Source organism: Equus caballus, chromosome 4 (genome assembly GCF_041296265.1).
Source record: "Equus caballus isolate H_3958 breed thoroughbred chromosome 4, TB-T2T, whole genome shotgun sequence".
Classification (NCBI taxonomy): Eukaryota; Metazoa; Chordata; class Mammalia; order Perissodactyla; family Equidae; genus Equus; species Equus caballus.
This window is the reverse complement of record NC_091687.1, coordinates 18246416-18266136: the sequence shown is the minus strand read 5'-3', so window position 1 is coordinate 18266136 and position 19721 is coordinate 18246416. Positions and strand designations below refer to the sequence as shown.

Genomic DNA, 19721 nt, shown 5'->3' with positions numbered 1-19721 from the left:
ACTTTCTTATGCTTAGAAATCATCTGGGTGTCCTCTTAAAATGCATATTCTGACTCAGTAGGTCTGTGATGGGGCCAAAGTTCTGCATGTCTAGCAAGCTCCCGGGTGATGCTGATGGCGCTGGTCCAGGGACCACACTTTGAGTGGAAGGGATGTAAGTGAAGCAGGTGTGTATAATACGTGCAACACAGGCAAAAAAGAGCCCGTGGTCTACTAATTTACCTCGGTTATTATTCATCTCGCCCTAGTGGTGACTATCCATGTCTTCATATGATAATCAAAATTGTTTTATGCTACACTCATTACCCAAAGCCTTAATATTTAAGTAAGTTCAGTATGGAAAGATTTGTGAGTTGGAGGTGACTGAAGGGACTAGACCACATAAGTATTTGAACACTCTTCTCTCACAGTTTCTACCCATTAAATTCTCCTCATTCTCCAAGTCCTGGTGCAAACAACTAAAGTCACTACCTGCTTTGTACACCAACACTCTTTGCTGACACTCCATCTCTATTGTCCATCTCTCGCACTAACTGGGGCTCCCTTGGGACTCTCCATCAAGCCATGCGGTCTCCAGTTAAAAGTGGTCCTCATCCTTGTAATGGTTGAACTTCCGCTACAACAGCCTAGTTAAACAGACATCTAGCCTCTTCTTGACTATCTCCAGTAACAGGAAAATGTTGAGGGAGCCCATTCTGATTTTGGAATTCTTCAACTGTTAAAACTTTTCCCTGAAGACTTCCAGTTAAACATGGAAGATCAAACACATGCGTTTATCTCCACTCATTTCCAAAACACCACTAAAACGGCACTAGAGAATAAAAAGTGTATAATCCCGTAGATAGAAAGAATGGGAAAGGAAACAGAAGCAGATGAGAGCGATCAACATTGAGGAGGAAGCGAATGAGCAAGGGACGTACGGCAGAGCAGAGAAGCAAAGCTGAAGCCGAAAAGAGGGAAGTTGATTTTCTTCGCAGAGTCTCCAAAAGTCTCACGAATTGTAGGTATAAATGTCTGAATCTAAGTTTGAGCAGTGGAACTGAAACTGGACAGACTGCTTTGGATAAAAATTTTAATAACGAGAAATCCTAACACACAATCTCTCCATCACCCCAGCCAGGCAACTCCTCCTCCCCTGTGTCAGTAGAAGACCAGAGGTTTACAAAGCTGGAGAAATGGAGCTAGACTGGTTCTGACCTTGCAGTACCAGACACATTGACAGTGTGGACGGCACACCATTAGTGGATATGTTAGGGATTAATTCAACCTTTCTATTTCAACAGTGAAGTTCTCATCTCCTCTCTTTTTTCCTGAATGCTGGTAGTCAGGCCTATTCCTTCCAACCCACGCGCTGTTAGCAAGAATTTGGAGAATTCTGCTTTGGAGAAATTGACCCACCCAAGAGGAAAGATGAACATGTCTCCCAACAGCTGGAGATCCCCTCATGGAAAACTGGCTTCTGCCTGATCACCCCAGAGGGAGGCCCTCAGTTGAGAAGCCACCCCTGTGCACATCGCACTTCTCATCAGCATCTCAGCGCCTCATTCTTACACGTGGTTGGGCAGCCGAGCATCATCAGCCCCCAAGGGAGGTTTCCATACGGAAGACAGAGATCACAACAAACAGAAAAAAAGGCTCAGAAGAAACAGAAAATGCCGATACAAACTTTAAAATAAAGGAATATCTCAGGGTGATAAAAGATGCAACAAGAGCAGAAAGCTATTTTTAATGAATCTCCTCAGAACAAGAATATTCTTGGAAATTTAAAATATGATTGAAAATTTTTAATTAAATAGAAGTGTTTTAAAATAAACTGAGGAAATATTCCAGAAATTTGAAGAGAAAATATTCTAAAAGATTATGAAGTTAGAGGATCACTCAAGATGTTTACCTGACGCCTACCAGGAATTCTCAAAAGAAAAGAGATAATGTCGGGTTTGAGACTGTCAAAGAAACGTTACAAACACATTTTCCAAAATGCTTATTTTCAGGTAAAAATGACCCACTGCATACACAACACAGTGTATTTTTTTTAAGTCAAATACTAACTTAAGTCTTCATGAAATTTCAGAATACTGGGACTCAAAGAATCCTAAAATCTACCAATGAGAATGGGAAAAAAAGGTATATATAAAGGATTGAGAGTCTTAACACGAAGAGTTTCTCAATAGGAACACTATAAGCTAAACATAGTTTTCAAATTTTTCAAGCTGTGACACATAGTGAATAAAAATAGTTGTCAGGTACACTGGGGTCCTTAGAGAGTGTGGCTCACAGCTGAAAGCAATCGGCTCAGAGGCTCTGGTCCTGCCTAAAATACTCACGCACTGAGGGGATCAGTCCATAGCCCCGATATGTCAGAGTATGAAATGCAAACTAATTTCAGAGTTACATTTTTATACTCAACTAAATTACCAATCAAGATCAAGACTAAAGGAAAGACATTATCAAACATGCAAGATCTGAAAACTGGGTTTACCTCCAGTGTCCTCTGAGGAAGTTACTGGAAGACATGCTTCTCTAGAACAAGATTGTAAACCAAGGAACAGAAAACACAGAATTCAGGAACCAGGACTCCAACACAACACAGAAAAGCAGAGAAGGGATCCCCAGGAGGAAGGTAAGGGGGTTCCCAGGAAGGGGTTCCCAGTCCTAGAGGACCACCAAATGACAACTGGAGTATGAACACTGAAGAGGGCCAAGCCAACAGGAAAAAGAAAGGAGGACACTTAGAGACCATCTGATATTTTCTAGAATATTGATATTAGAGTTTATAAGTTTTGAAGGCTTGGGTTAAATGCATAGAAAACTATCAAAGGAAATCTACGAGACATTACTGACTCAGGAAAAACAGAAGAGGATGTAAGAAAGCATATGTAACTGGTTTGCCACACAACTCAGATACGAACACTATTCACATAGACATAGCTCTGTATACCCTTAGTGTTGAATTAACCAGAATGTGATGAAACAACACTGGTAAGGTGGAGGAGGAGAAATATGTAAGGAAAAGAGGGGCATATAAAAGTAGTCCTCACTTTCCACAGTGGGAAGTCATTAAATAATAGCAAACTATAAAAAAGCAAGGACTGGAACAGGCACAGTATTTAGAAATGAAAAGGTCAAAGTGCTGAGCTAAATGAGGCTGCCTCTTAAGAGAAGAATGAGAGTGGAGGGGACAGGGCTAATTCTGACCTCAAAACTCTCACCCACTGGTTTGCGTGCTTCTACCTTGTAGAAACGTGGAAGTGGTTTTCTCTCTAAAGCACCTGGCCCCAAGTAACATGGCCATGACACACCAAGGAATGTATACTTAATATTTATTCTTCATTACATACTTATGTATACCTAACATGTTCCACACACTATCTCAAGTATTAACTATTTAATCCTCATATTATTATATTTATTTCTAGAGAAGGAAACTGAAGCTTCCAAATCATATGGCTGGCCAGTGGCAGAGCCAAGATTTCAAACTAATCAGACTGATCGCAGCATCCAAGCTCTTTACCATCTCGCTATTCACCCTCTAAGAGTTTGTCAAGGCTCAACCATCAAGCCATAAACAGAAGCTTTCCTCTGTCCCCCACATGTTAGGGACACATCCACTTTGAAGACTAAACTGAAACAGGCAGTTCCACATGTGGCAGGCTAGACTGTTTCAGTCTAGACATCTAAACCTCGAGAGGAGGGGTCAAAAGATTTTTAAAATCTGTTTGAAAGGTATCAGAGAGCTTACAAGGCAGTAGGAGTCTGTGGGGCCAGCATCCAGAAGAAGAAGGAAGTCACGAGGCCCAGAATTTGGAGCCATTTTTCCACTGAAGGCAAGTGCTACTTCCAAACGCAAAAGCAAGGGCTGAGAGGCTGAGAAAGCGAACAGAGCTTCCAAAAGTCTCACAAGACCAGGAAAGAAACTGGAATTCAGGGGCAGCTGAGGAAAAAATGCCTTTGGTAAACACCATGGCTTCAGGTTGGGAATCCAGAGGGTTACACCCTAGTAGTCAGAGCAGACAAGAAATACACCAGCTCTCGCAAACACGGACACCATGCTTACAAAGAGTTCAATTTCTGGCTGAATTAGGATATGTCTTTTCCCTAACTGCCTGTCAGAAACAAAAAAAGCCTGTCTGAAGGATGAAAACATCATCCAGAGTATCAAATTATCTCCATACTTTTTTAATGCATAATGTCTGGAATGCAGTCAAAAATAAGCACATATAAAAACACAATAAGAAGTGATAGAAAGAAGAAAAACATACAATAGAAACAGAAACCCAGAAGATCAAGTTTTTGGAGTTAACAGGTATAGATTTTAATAAACGCCGCAAAAAAAAATCAAATAAAAATTCTAGAACACATTACAATAACTGAAATTGAGAAGTAAAGGAATAAGTTTAATAGTACATTAAAGGCATTTTTAAGAAAGAGTTGGTGAACTAGGACGTAAGACAGAGAAAACCGTCTGGACTGAAGCATAGAGAGAAGAAAAAGGAGGAAAAATACAGAAAAAAAAAGAGAGAGAGGCCACCTTTGCCACTTCTACTCAACATAGCTCTGAAAGTCCCAGCTGGGGCAACTAGGCAAGAAAAAGAAATTAAAAGTATCCAAATAGGAAAGGAAGAAGTAAAATCCTCTTTGTTTGCAGATGACATTAGCACATATGCAGAAAATCCTAAATATTCCATACAAAGAACTCTTAGAACTAATAAATAAATTCAACAAAGCTGTAGCATACAAAATCAACACCAAAAAACTATGAATAATCAGAATAGGAAATTAAGAAAACAATTCCGTTCACAATACCTCAAAAAGAATAAAACACTTAGCAGTAAACTTAACCGAGGTGGCTTCCCAGCTGAGTATCTAGTCTCCAACCAATGCTAATATTAATACAGATACTAATATCAGATGATGTAGATTTTTAAGGCAAAAACCATACTAGGAAAAAAGAGTATCATTTTGTAATGATACAAGAACCCATCCAGTAAGAACATAGATTGATTCTAAACTTTTTGTTCCTAATAATATAACCTCAAATTATATATAGTAAAACTGATAAAACAAAGGAAAGCAGACAAATCCACCACCTTAGTTACTATATGAGTAACTGATAGAACAAGCAGATAAGAAATAGGTAAGATATGGATGATTTGGATAACACAGTTAATGTACTTGACCTAATTCATATATATAAACTACTGCACCAACATGACAGAATTCACATTCTTCTGAAGAGCACATTCATTTGCCAAGATCAACCATGTTGCCATAAAGCACATCTCAACGAGTTCGAAAGATTGACACATTCAGAGTATGTTCTCTTACTAAAGTAAAATTAGACTAGAAATCATTTTTTTTAAAAGTAACTTGAAAGCCCTCTAAATGTTTGAAAATTAAGTCATGTACTTCTAAATAACAATGGGTCAAAGAAGAAATCACAATAAAAACTAGAAAATTTTGAACTGATTGATAATAAAACTGACATATCAAAATGTGTGGGATATACCCAGAGTTTTGCATAAGGAAAATGTATGGCCTTAAAAGCATCTATTAGAAAAAAAGAAAATCTGAAAATCAAGAAGCTAGGAAAAGACCATCAAACTAAATTTAGTAGAAGGAAGGAAATAAAGATAAAAGGAGAAATTAGTGAAATGGGAAAGAAATTGTACAGTAGAGAGAATCAACAAAACTCAGTTCTTTGACAACACGAGCTATATCTCTGTAACAGAGCAAGCCTTTGGGCAGAGTTAGGTCCCTAGAGAGCATCTGTCTAAAGCGAAGTGGAGTGGGTAAGCCTACAGGCTCCAGAGTAAGGCTTCCGGGATTTGTATTCTTGACTTTGACACTTAGTAGTTTTGTGAGCTACTCAAGGTAATATAATGTCTTTGAGACTCAGTATTGTCATCTGAAAACAAAGTTGTAGTGGTACCCAACTCACAGGTTGACATGAGGATTGAATGACAATTTCCATAAAACACAACACATGTTTGTGATTATCAATACTATTGAGACATCTGAACCCAGCCTCTTGCTGATATTGAATGTCATTCTTTGTAGCCTGTTTTTCTGGCAATGGTCACAAGTGGGCAGAAATAAGTGATAAAAAGGAGGACAAGAGGCTGGCCTGGTGGCATAGTGGTTGGGTTCACGCACTCTGCTTGGGCAGCCTGGGGTTTGTGGGTTCAGACTCCAGGCACAGACCTACACACTGCTCATCAAGCCACAAGGCAGAGTCCACATGCAAAATGGAGGAGGATTGGCATGGATGTTAGCTCAGGGACAGTATTCCTCATCAAAAAAAAAAAAAAAAAAAGGAATACAAGGTAGTGATGCAGAAAGTTAAGATGTAGGATGAGTATTCAACCCAAGAGGACACGGCCGACTCCCTAGAGAAGTTCCCGTTCCCCCAGCACTGCTGTACGAAGTGCAGGGCCTCACAGGGTAACCTGCAGCAAGTGCACAGACCCAACTTGCGGTTGGTAGGTCTGACCTGGAGGGCCACAGAGAGGGGCTTCTCTGGCAGCCTCTAAAAGCAGCAGTTCAAGGAGGAAGGAAGGAAAGAAGATTAAGTGGACATGGACACAGAAAAGGACAGGAAACTCTCAGCCCGGCCCCAAGTCCCCCAAGTCCAAGATGCAGGTGTTCCAAGGTCACCCCATAATGACAGAGTGTGTACAACACACGGAAAACCAGGGTGGAGCGTGTTTCCCAAGGAGAGATGGAAATAAACAGCTCTAGACCAGGAAGAGTCAGAAATGCAAGTATCACTCTGCTGGCATCTTCTCAAAAAAGAGGGCCTTTGGGGGAACAGAATGATTTCCTGTGAGTCATGTAGTTGTGAATTTATAAAACTCATATTTTAGGGAATTTTTGGTTTCATGAGGCTAGCAAGAGGGGCTCATTCTCAACATGGGCTATTCTCCCCAGTGTACGGGGGGACCCAATGCTAAGTGAAGGGAGAGGGCCCCACATGTGGTACATCTGGACCCCTGGGCAGGGTCAGGATAGGTCTGCACAGTTAAGTATTTATGAGCCAAACAGGACAGTTTTGAGAGTAAAGTGGTCACTGTTGGACTGTGCTGGGATAACCTGGCAGTCAAACTAGGACTTCCGGTCAGCCTTGCTGTAAGTGATGGGAGGAAACTGAACGCCGTGATCACAGCAGCAAATGGTGTTTGGCGAGCCTCCATTTTAAGCACCCCTTCACCAAAATAGATCATCTCTTAGGAAACCACGTTGCCACATTTAAGGGGAAAAACACTCACATTCCTGTAGTTAAGACAACTGGCTTACCCAACTGACTGTTCTGGAAACTTCCCTGCAAATTCACACTTCGAGCCACTTCACAGGTCTTCCTGATAAGTTCTGTGAAGGCTTTCCAGGAGTAGGTCTGTTCCAAGGACAACTGTGCTTTTTCAAGTGTATGAAATATCCTGCAGTCAAAAAGAATCCAGAGAAAACTAAAATTTAATAATAGTTTTCCAAAAGACCAATCCTTACAAATTCGTCTAAATACAAATACATACAAACGCCTGGCAGTCCACTTATGTCAGAAATTAGAATCTTTGAAATAGTTTTCTTAATATACATTTGTTAAACAAAGAATTCCCCATCTGGCTTAAAAAATGAGGGAAAATCACTTTTGGGAATACACAAAATATAAGACACAACAAATCAAGAGAGAATAAAGTGGAAAACTAAAGGCTACAATATGAAATGAGTGTTGAGGCTAGGAAAAATACATTCCCCATTTGACATATTTGACTATGAACTTCCTAGCAGCCAAGGAGAATGAGAATTGATCACACATATAATTCCCAATGACATAAAATAAAAACAAGGCAAATTTTCTGGAGAAACACAGCTCCCAATAGAAGTCGCCCATTGGTAGTTAATGCAAGAATCCGAGTAACGTAATAAACAAGAACCTTGTCCTTATCCACACCTTGGACAAAACAATGGTCCTAGATTTCTTGTGAAAGATTAAGCCAATAGTTAAACTTTAAAGGAACTGTTTAACATTTTGTATTTTTAGATGCTCTCCAATAGTACCAAATAGGTTAACCTTTTTTTTTTCCCCCTAAGGAAGATTTGCCTTGAGCTAACACCTGTTGCCAATCTTCCTCTGTTTTATATGTCAGCTGCCACCTCAGCATGGCCATTGATAGATGAGTGGTGTAGGTCCGCGTCCGGGAACTGAACCTGGGCTGCCAAAGCAGAGCACACCGACCTTAACCACTAGGCCACCGGGGCTGGCTCAGGTTAATTTTTTTTAAAATAAAAAAAATTAAACATCTCTTTATTCTATTCGTTAGAAATAGAATATACTATGTTGACCTGTTGCTTGAGTAGAAGGAAGCAGTTGGAATCATTTGGTTTCCAACCCTTCAGAAGTTTTCCATCAAACACATACTTACACTGTGGAGGTAAGCTGGTGCTTACAGTCACCAGAAAAGCCACTTTTCCCAGGTGAGACATCCGCTCCCAGCAGCCGGAAGAGCCGAGTACAGGAAATGTCCACTTCCGACAGCTGCGTCTCCAGTTCCCGCCAGCCCAAATATCCTTCAGGTACCGAAACCGGCATGTTTGTGTGCCCAGTAACGACCTCTTGCAAAAGATGATCCTTATCAGGAGAAGATACATAAAGCTTGTAATACGTAAAGCAATTAAATGTGGGTACCTGTGACGCGGCCTTTATCTACTCTCACGGAACAAGGGGTCCTCTTGAACTGTGCATCAAACACTGTGCCCTGTTGTACTGTGATCACCTAAGTAATAGTCCTAGCCTGAGTCTTTACTAGTGCTTGAGTGAATAGACCAAAATAAAGCCCCATCCGGTAATGGGGCAGAAGGGACCCATATGTCCCTCCAAATGCTCCCAATGGACCAGACCTCCTGCTAGTCACGCTCTTGGGATTCCCCTCCCACAATTAATCTAGGCTGGGCTGTGACTCACGTTAATCAACAAAAGGCAGCAGGAGTGACCTGTGCCCGTTCCAGTCCTGCCTTTCTGAGGAGTAGCAGCTCCCACGCCCACTATCTTGCCTGGGATGCCCCTGACTGCCACATGAGAAGTCTGACTGCTCTGCTGGGAGACCACATGGAGAGGCCACAAGGAGAAGAGAGACCCTGAGACTCAAGAGGAGAAAGGCAGTTCCAGTCACCCTGGTGTCCCAGCTGAGCATCCAGACTCCAGCCCCACCGCCATCTGACTGCCACCACAAGAGAGATGTCCAGTAAGACCTCAGAAGAACCACCCAGCAGAGTCATGAGAGATAATAAAATGTGTTTTGTTTTAAGCCACTGAGCTCTGGGGTGTTTGTTAGTGATAAACAACCTCAGCCCCATCAGAAAGGCTACCTCATGTATATATAGCCTGTGAATACACTCTCACCACCAGCAGGTGCTGCCAGGTCCCCACTCTGTGGGGCGCTATGAGTAGGCTGTATAGACACAGAAATGTGGGATGGGCTTTCAGCCAGCAAAGAGCTCACAAACCCAGGGCAGAGAAGCAACTGTGCAAACAGGTAATGTTTTATCTTGCCTGCATGCCTTTCACACACTTTCCCTCTGCCTAGAATTCTCTCCTGATTTCTCCTTGCTTCCAAATCGTACACCTGCTTTAAGGTCCACCAACTCACTTGGAAGGACCCCCAGATGATGCACTCTGCACACCGTGGCTGCCTGCCCTCTCAGCCAGGATAGCGTCTTCGTGTCCAGCACATCATTGCAACTGAGTAGGTGCTAAGAAAGCGTTGGTTGGATTGAACTATGTACACACTACTATCTCAATTTTCTTTTTGCTTTGACATCATTTTTGTTTCACTAGTTTCATTATTTCATTGGTTTCATTTATAAGGAAGAAGACTAAAAATTAAACAGGTAATTCTGAGAACAAAATGGACTACAAAAAAGATGAATGCTATAATTTTTGGTTCTCAGTAAGAAACATATGGGCTGAACATAATTATCTTTACTAACAATTGCTCGGCATCTTGCAGTCCTGAGTGTGTCCTGCAGGGACATGAGAATAACAGGCCTTTCAAAGCCTCTGGCCACTAGGAGCAACAGCTTTGCTCTAAGCTGACTGATCGCCAAAGATATTCCTCCTCTCTTCTTAGCATTTATGCTAGAAATGGAGCAGAACAGGGAACCTGCATCCAGGGTGGCACGGTTTGAAAGCGTGGGGTGCTCTTTGGGAAACCTGTTTAATGTCAAGTAGATTTTGGCTGGATGGGTGGCACACAACATCCTACGGCAGACAGGAGGGACGGAACCCAGGGGCAGCTGGAATCTGCTGATGTCAACACCTGCCTTGGAAAATCCTGGGTTAAATACTAGCATAACCTTGAAAATGAGCCCAGTGGTGCTCTTGGAAGTGATCAAATGGTGGATACTTACAGCATCCTCTACTGAGTCAAGTAGCTTGTTTAAAGCACAGGTCTCACTGGAGGAATTGTGACGACACACAAGTCCCCAGAGGCCCTTCCAGATGCTGGAGTTCCCAGGACGCAGCGGGGCCTCCCTCTCAGACAAGCATCCATTTGGGCACATGTCGGTAGCATTCTTCATCAACAACTAAAAGATAAATGAGAGCAGGAAGGAGGGAACATTTAGAAAGGCTTAGACACCCTCTCCAAGGGCTAGAGAACTACAAACAGAAGTCAGAGGCGATCAAAATTTTACATAAAACATAAAGTTCTTTGAAAACTTGCCTATTGTTCTCTTTATTTTCCTAACAATTCACAACAGCAGCAAAACTGAATATTGCATGAGCTTCTTGAATGTTTTATCAAAATTGTTTATCTGTAATCCTGTGTGGTGCTTTACCTGCTTTAACTCCCAAAACAACACGTCCTTCCCCAGTTTCAATTGGTCAGGTCCACCCAGGTTAGAGTCGTTAGCGGACGCCTCGAGGCGAATGAGGACTTCTGTAAGATCAACAGACGGATTTATTATTATTCACCTAAGGTAGGCTTTTCCAAGCTTGACTTCTACCCGCGCCCATGAATCAATAAACTGAATCCTGAAAACATGCATTTCAGCGACTTGGACAAACATGCATTTCAGCGACTTGGACCTGGTATCATACATTTTATTATCATCCCGAGAAAGGAAAACTGAGAATAATCAGCACAATTACATTTCATCTTTTCTGAAGACGCATGAGGATGGAGTCGTAGTTACAAGAGAGTTTTACTTCAAAAGCAACAGCCTCCTCATTTCTTCTCTCTCCACCACGAGAGGGTGAGAAGACTCCAGCCTACCTGGCGCACACTTGGCCACCCCTGAGGCAGGCAGAAAAGTAACACCACCATAGTCAGTGGAAGTTCAAAGAAGGGCATTCTGTGAACAAGGAGGGACATGCTCTCCATGCCCGACGCCAAGGAGCAGGAGAGACAACAGAACAAGGCTGACTCAGAGCGATGTACCCTGGTCCCTTTCCAGCCTGAGCATCATGGATGCTGGTGTGGCCGTGAAGGTCAACCCATGGTCCTCAGAAATCGCCTGTCACAGCCCCATGTGGGTTGGTCAACAGTGAAGACAAGGATGCACTCTTGACTGTGACAGCGTTATGTATTCAGCCTTGGTGTGCTGTATTCAAAACTCCCCAGGGGCATCACGGCTAAGCATATATACGTATGTAACATCAGCATAACATCTCCAAATTTGCCAAACATTTGCTCCTCATGAGTTGGTGACAAATACACCAGAGCTAGTTTACCTTGGACAAAGTGTAACTTCTGGGCCATAGCGTTCCTGAGAGCTCCATCAAGCTGAAGCAATCTCTTCAGAGCAGGCCACTGGGGCAGGTTTTGGAGAATGTTCTGCAATTGCCGTAGATGCAGTAATCTGAAGGCAAAAATAAATAAATGAAAGAAAATGGAAAGCAGTTCAATGTGCCACCTAGGAAAAAGAAAATTCTGATCCCAGGACAATATTCCACTGCTCTGGAATTGCCTTCCTAGACCAAAAGTCCCACTTCACCACACACACCTATAACCATTTTCTAGACAGATTGTACTGCTCAAATTGGGGATTTGGAAATACTTTTAGACAATTAATATGGATTAAACATTTTTTTACCCAAAAACAGCAAAGTATATTCCTAGTAGCATGTAAAAGAGGTGAGAGTTAGGATAAAGTTCCAGGTGAGATTTAAAAACATTTGCCATGAAGCCTCCGGTTATTAGTTGCTGAAAAATATTTTAAGAGTTTCAGAATGTCGAGATGGTGTGTGGTGGAGTACAGGACACATCCAAGCATTCCCAGTGGGGGAGAATTAGCAGCAGCCGTAAGATTCTCAGAGATCCAGGAAGGACAACCAGGCAGGCAGCTTGATGCCTACAGCCCAGGGGGATAAGGCAAACAGGGTCCAGACGTCTTGCAGACACAGAAGGAGCTTCCAAACTGGGCCAGCTGCAGAGACTCCATGTTGCCCTGGGAAGCCAGGCAGAAAGTCACTGGGGGAATACTTCAAGCTACCCAGCGGGAGCAGCAGCTGCCTTCCTGCCTGAGTACCTCTGCGTGGAAGACAGAGAGGGCTGGAGGGGTGCTGCTTCTCTGGGCTCCAGCCTGTAGAGGAGGAGGAAGTCTTACACGGGAGGATGGAGGAAACAACCCAGAAGAGCAGCTGGAGAGAAAGTGACTCTGAGAATGAGAGGAAATTGTAAAATAAAAGTTCTACTGCAAAAATAGTGGAATTAACTAAAGAGACCACAGATTCTGGAAGGAATGTACGAAGGGACATCAGCATAGGAGAGGCAGTGAGTCTGTAAAGAAGAGGATAGAGGAATAGAGGGGTGAGTTTAGAAGGAGGGATAAGAGTTGAGAGAAGGCCAATGTTTGTGAGCATCCACTAAGTTTGGCAGATTATCAACACAGGGTCTCCGTCAGTCAGTCTCCATGGTAGCCCCAAAAAGTGGGCGGATCATTCTTTCTTTATAGGTAAAACCCAGGGCCACTGGGGAGTCCTGTGTTGAGCCTCCAGCAGACCAAGGGCTTGATAGCCAGAAAATGCCATCAGCCTATGGGGAGGCCAAGCCCATGGAGACTAAGGGGCCAGAGCTGGACCATCACAGACTTGCTTGGTATTGAGATAGCCCCTTGTATTACCCATAACAAAAGTGTGTGCAAGTAGAAATGCAGCTTCAGAGGGCCAACTGCTGGCCCGGCGCACACAGCAGGCGGGGCAAGGCTCTCATCTCCCAACCCTGAGTGTGTGCAGAAGTATGTGTGCGGTGGGGAAAGCTCGGGCCGCGCACTCTTGGTACTTAGTGCAGTGTAGCCTCCAATGTCCCTCAGCTAGCCCTGAACAAGCTAAGAGCCAGGGAGAGTTTCCTGGGGCTTTCAGAGCCCTGGTCTGTCCAAGCACAGGCCAGACCCTGGGTGAGAGTGCCAGGACGCACTGGAGCTTTATGGGATCATTAAGATGACCTAAGGTGGTATCTCTATGAACATGCATTCAGTAACAGAGATGTTATCTTAGAACAGTTTCAAAACAGATAATCCAAGCAGACAAGCAGGAATGTTTTCAATCCCCTCGAGGCAATGCCCTGCATTTGAAGTTCAGGGATGACAGAATGCTTTGTCCCTGCCCTTAGTCCAGCTAATTGCTATAAGGTATCTGCTTCTGGCTCCTGACATCGCTCTCCGACAGTTTGTATGGCCTGGCAGGGAACTGCATTGCTGTCCCCATCACTAGCACCCACGTGCTCCAGCGCAAAGTGAAAGTTGGGAAACTGGATCTTCAAAAGCAAGATCCTGCCTTCTAACTGGGTTCCAGAAAAAGTGAAAGAGTTGGAAATGTTTAGATTTATTATTTGTTATGTTTTACATCATAAAAACATAAAATAGCCCCAACAATTGTGACAGAACAATTCTCTTCTCATGCCACATAGGGGGCAAGAGTTTCTGTGACCCATAGTTTGAAACGAACCCTTTTGAGACAATATTGAGGAATCTTATTGTTCTCTTCTGAGGAGAGCCTTAACTTGGGCAGGAGCATAATAAGATTCATCGTTACTCCAAATGGCCACACTCACTGAAGAAGAAGATCCTTTATCACAAGAGAAAGACCACGTTGGTGAATCAATTCTGGTTACCTTACAAATGAAGAAGCCACAAGTTCCACTTTTCACACTTCTGAAATATTTATGGACCTTATATAAACATTTCAACTATACAAAAAGTTTAAATAAATACAAAAACAGGTAGTTCCTTACATAAAAGTACCTCTAAAATGTTTTTGTTCATCTTTAAACAAATGTCAAATACATAAAACCTAAAATCCAAAATGCTGACACCTTCTCCAATGTCATTCCCCCATTAGAGTGTTTTCAACATCTGAACAGGCACCTGGATGACCGCAAAACTCCGTGGCGGTCCGCAATACAAGCCTTGCCTTTTCCAGCTGCTAGCTGGACACTCATTGTCTAGTTCTACAGAATGCATTCCTAACACACTCATCACTCACTTTTCAAAATTCAGGGTGGTCTAGCCTAACCAATATCAAGGAGGAAAATGTGCCTTACATCTTCGGAGATGTCTGGTTGCCTCTTGGGCCACCTGCTGCGAAGCTATCATTCAGGAAGAGAAGCGCAGTGTGCAGAGCTTCTGCCACCTTCCACGGCTCGCTCTCTTCCTGAAACTGACTCCTCATGGCCTCCAGACCGTGACTGGTCCCTGCGAGCACTCGCTGACACAGGCTGCCCTTCTGCCACCGATCAAACACCTACACAGTTAGAAACAAAACGCCATTATCAATAACAATGGGTTAGAAATAATAGTATTTAGTTAAAAACATTAACAGACCATTCTAGACGACAGATGGCCCATCTTGATGTTGTTGACGGATTGAAATGTCTGTTACTTGAATTATGATTGAATTTCCACTCAGAAATTAATGGTTACAAATGGCAACAATGGATGCAAGCAATTTTTAAATTGGGTCTTATTTCTCTCTTTCCTTCCTCCATCCAGTTCCCACAAGATAAGATAGTAACACACATTTCTAAACAAGTGACATATGCTTTAAAAACTAAACGGACATGTTTGGGATAGTATAAGTACATTCATATACTTTAAAATTATATCATCACTAACACATAGTTATTAACTACCATTTTAGGTCATGGACTTTGGGATAATGATACTAAAGGCAGTTAGTGTTGTAGCTTATCATCAATATCACACCAAAATAGATCGCTCATGCCCAAATCATAAAGCGCAGGGAACTGCATGATGAGCAAATGCTTATTTGTGTGAAATAACCCTGAATTAACCATGAGTTTAGGTGACCCAGAGGATGCGCAAAGCGAATGTGTCTACCTGACCATGTCCCATGCTGGTCAGTCAGTTCAGTGCTGTCCCTTGATCATTTTAGTGCCAAATAAATTTAGTGCCACCAGACGGACAATCACACCTTCATTTTTCTAGTATCCACTATTTGAGATTTTGATCTTTATCGGTGACACACATTAGGGCACAAACAGTTTAAAATGTGTGGGTTTTGAGGAAAACATATGATGGGAAATGTAATGCCCATAAAGGGCATGGAGAGTGATCATCACATGGGCCCCTGTCTCCACAGCCTCCCTGAAAAGCACAAGGCTGGGAAGGGGCCAGGGCCCCCCGGGCTTCCGAGGCCGTCGTAGAATCACTGTGGTGCTCTGCGCCACACCAGCCGCTCCGTGAAAACAGACCACAGCCTTCTTTCTCATTGCTCCCCTTTAATTCACAGTCACTGTCTGGGCACAGCCAGTGTCAGACAAAACCACAGCAAAGGGACAGGCCAGTGGGCACCCCAAGTACTCTGGGGTGCTGAATCCCCGCACTCACGAACCAGAGGAGGGGTCAAAGCAGCCCAGTGGAAACCCCACAGGCCAAAAATAGATGGTGGTTTTTGTAATTGCCTCGTGCACGTTTAAGTCTAAGACGGACTTTCTGGTGACATTTGTGTTGAGGGCCCAGCGAGCTGAGGCTGATGGATGCTCATGGGAGAAGGGGCACATATGGCCAGCACGTGGGGCTCCTAAGGCCTTTCCTGGGAAGGACATGGAATGAAATAGTGAACAGGGGGCGGGGGGAGTGAATGGATTTGTGGGTTCAAAGCTTCAGTCACCACGATGAAGAAGCTCCAGAGATCTTCTGCACAGCCTCGTGTCCGTAGTTCACAATACTGTATTGTACACTTGAAAGTCGGTGAAGAGGGTAAATCTATATTAAATGTTCTTACCAAAATAAGATAAAATAACAAAAATAAACAAAATCACAGTGAAAGATGCAGGAGGAAAGTGAATGGGGTTGCACACACGTAGAAGTGGTGCACGCCGGGACAGATGTGTTCTGATGTGGGCAGCACCTGTTTGTAGAGCTGCAGCCAGCTGACGGCACGGATCAGATAGTTTTTGGCCGCTGACCACCTGGGGTGACAGTGTCCGGGGTGACCTTCTCTGTCAGCTTCATCCTCGGAGGTGTGGGACAAAACTGAACACACCATCCACTCGAGCGAACCATCTGTCGGAATCTGGCAACGATATGAAAACTATTTAGAAGTCAAGCTTTTTATCCTAGAGTGTTCCTTCTAAGAACAATATCACAATCTTGCCAAAGGAAAAGCTCCAACACGTGCTTGATTGAAGAAGTAACAGGCTGAGAAAGTGTCACTTATAACATCTGTGTGAATGTGCCTTGAGGGAAGGCTTTTGGAGTTGAGGAATAAATGGATTATATTTTTCAAGAGAGTCCACAAGCAGTGGGAACAGCCGTTTCTCCAGGCTGAGGATGCGGGGATGAATCAAATATCCTTCATTTTCACTCTTTGGCCAAAAGCAAACACGGGCCAGCCCAGATTAATGGACACCCGGGACTAACAGAGTTGCTTTGCCAGAAACATTTCTTTTCTAATTATCAAACATGGATTAAGTTGGAAGGATTCAAATTGGAGTTCTGGGTCAGAAATTGTTCAACATTTTTGAGCCAAATCGTTATTTCTGTAAATGAACTTCCACACGCAGTTTTTCTAACATTGCTCTATAAAAATACTTATGTTTGTGGTAGAATGAACCACATTCCCCTATTATATAGTTTTACAATAATTGTGGTGTCACCTTTTAGAAATTCTATCGATGGCAATGATTAAAAAGCATTAGGGGCCAGCCCGGTGGCGTAGTAGTTAAGTTCGTGTGGCCCACTTCAGTGGCCCAGGGTTTGTGGGTTGGGATCCCGGGCACAGACCTACACACTGCTCATCAAGCCATGGTGTGGTGGCATTCCACAAAATATAGGAAGACTGGCACAGATGTTAGCTGAGGGACAATCTTCCTCAAGCAAAAAGAGGAAGATTGGCAATAGATGTTAGCTCAAGGCCAATTTTCCTCACCAAAAGAAAAAGAAAAGAAAAAAAGCATTAAAGCCTCATTTGTTCCCTTTGTAGTTTCCTTAAGGATCCAGATTAAAAATATTCACTTGTGACTATCAAGTCACAAAGCCACTTGGACCGTCACAGATTTTGTTCTGTTTTTTTTTTTTCCTTTAATTAAAAAAATGTCTGGGGCCAGCTCCGTGGCTGAGTAGTTAACTTCCTGCGCTCCACTGCAGCGGCCCAGGGTTCAGATCCTGGGCGCGGACATGGCACCGCTCATCAGGCCACATTGAGGCAGCGTCCCACATCCCACAGCTAGAAGGACATGCAACTAAGATATACAACTGTGTACGGGGGCGTTTGTGGAGATAAAGCAGAAAAAAAAAAAAAAAGATTGGCAACAGTTGTTAGCCCAGGTGCCAATCCTTGAAAAAAAAGGAAGATTGGCAACAGTTGTTAGCCAAGGTGCCAATCTTTAAAAAAGAAAAGAAAAATGTCAGCAAGTATCATGTATCCTAATAGAGAAATAAGGCCCAGTCCCTGGCCTGAGGACTGGCATGGTCTGTAAGCCATCAGGTTCCTGGGATGCATGCTACCACAGAAGGTCGCAGGACAGGAAGGCAGAGGTAGGGGTGAGGTCGTGAGGGTTCCACAAGGTCATTAGACAGGAATCATTTTTTAACTGGAGAGTGGAAAAAGGAAGAGAGAAAGAAGACTCCAGTCCAGGAGCAGCACATGCAGAGGCCCTGGAAAGTGGCAGTTTCCAGAATCAGGCAGGACTCAGGGGAGGACCTAGGAACCCATTATGATGCCGGCTTTATGTAGGGTGGGAAGCAGGGTAATGGGCCTCCAAAGATGCTCATGTCCTAGTCCCCAGAACCTATGAATATGTTATGTGGTGTGGCAGGACAGAAGTGAGTCTGTAGATGGAATTCAGTTTGCTTATCTGCAGATTTTGAGATGAGATTATCCTGGACTATGAAACAAGCCCAGTGAAATCACACAGGTCCTTAAGTGTGGGAGAAGGAGGCAGCAGAGTCAGAGTGATGCACCATTAGAAAAACTCCACCAGGGGCCAGCCCATTGGCACAGCGGTTAAGTTCGCACATTCCGCTTCAGCAGCCTGGGGTTCACCAGTTCAGATCCCAGGCATGGACCTACGCACCACTTGTCAAGCCACGTTGTGGCAGGCGGCCCACATATAAAGTAGAGGAAAATGGTCACAGATGTGAGCTCAAGGCGAGTCTTCCTCTGAAAAAAGTGAAGAATTGGCAACAGACATTAGCTCAGAGCTTATCTTCCTCAAAAGAAAGAAGAAAAAAAGAAAAACTTAACCAGCCATTGCTGGCTTCAAGGATAGAGAAGGAGTCACAAGCCAAGGAATGCAGCAACCTCTGGAAGCTAGAAGAGGCAAGAAAGCTCCTTTCTTCTCCTTGGAGCTTCCAGAAGGAATGTGGCCATGCAGACACCTTGAATTTAGCCTGTGGAGACCCATTTTGGACTTCTGACCTCCACAACTATATGATAAGAAACATGTGATGTTTTAGGCCACAACTTTGGTGGCAATTTGTTATAGCAGCCGTGAGGGACTCATACCTGTGGTACGCAATTTCCACGGAGCTGTATGGACTATGGACACTCAGTGCTATTTCCTGACCATTTTCCTTTTAATTCCAATTTCAAAATGTGTACCTTCTAAAGTAAAAGTTTTATATAGTTTGACTCAAACTATATTCTAAAATAATGAGAAAATTACATCATAAAGTACGAAGAAAATTGGAGTAAAATTCAGCTGACTGGAGTTATTCTGTCTATAACAGTGCGTAGGAAACGCCAGGGTCACAATTCCAAATCCTACAGGAGATATATGGTTAATAAAATTGTGCCGGGTGTAAGACAAGAACAGAAAACTGCTCATACTGTGGCCAAGCCTATGACCTGCCTGGCAGTGGGGTTTTTCCAAACACCGTGCCAGCACAGGAGTTAACAGGCTGTGTCCAGGGAAAGCCAGCATCTCACCCTCAGACTAACTGCACAGATCCGGAACCCAAAAGTCAAAAGCAACAGTCTGAACCCTAACAGTGACTGCATTTAGCTGTGAAAAGTGCCCTCAGAGAAGTACCAGGTTGTGAGAACTCCGAGAAGTGAGAAAAATCCACACCTTGAGTGTGAACCAAGACCCAACAGGAGAGTGTGGGTTTCTCCAACCATTCAGCATCTCAACCCTGCACTCAGAGATGCGCCAGAAAAGCCCTCACCCAGGAGGCAGTTCTGGAGGAGGGGTCCACACACCGAAGGGAAACAGGTGTGTAGTTCTTTGATCCTGCACTATGCAAAGCCGAAGTGCCACAAATGC

At 43.5% G+C, this 19721-nt stretch overlaps 1 protein-coding gene across 1 annotated transcript in view; it reads right to left on the bottom strand.

Annotated features, from left to right (window-relative positions):
• Window positions 1-19721, bottom strand: part of ABCA13 (ATP binding cassette subfamily A member 13) — a 408916-nt gene that overhangs the window by 337238 nt on the left and 51957 nt on the right. Inside the window, exons 9-15 of the mRNA XM_001496546.5 lie at window positions 16364-16528; window positions 14535-14734; window positions 11726-11853; window positions 10831-10931; window positions 10402-10578; window positions 8418-8623; window positions 7294-7433 (exon numbers count right to left, since the gene is read on the bottom strand). Of these exons, the coding sequence (XP_001496596.3) occupies window positions 7294-7433; window positions 8418-8623; window positions 10402-10578; window positions 10831-10931; window positions 11726-11853; window positions 14535-14734; window positions 16364-16528 (1117 nt within the window). The remainder of the gene's footprint in view (window positions 1-7293; window positions 7434-8417; window positions 8624-10401; window positions 10579-10830; window positions 10932-11725; window positions 11854-14534; window positions 14735-16363; window positions 16529-19721) is intronic.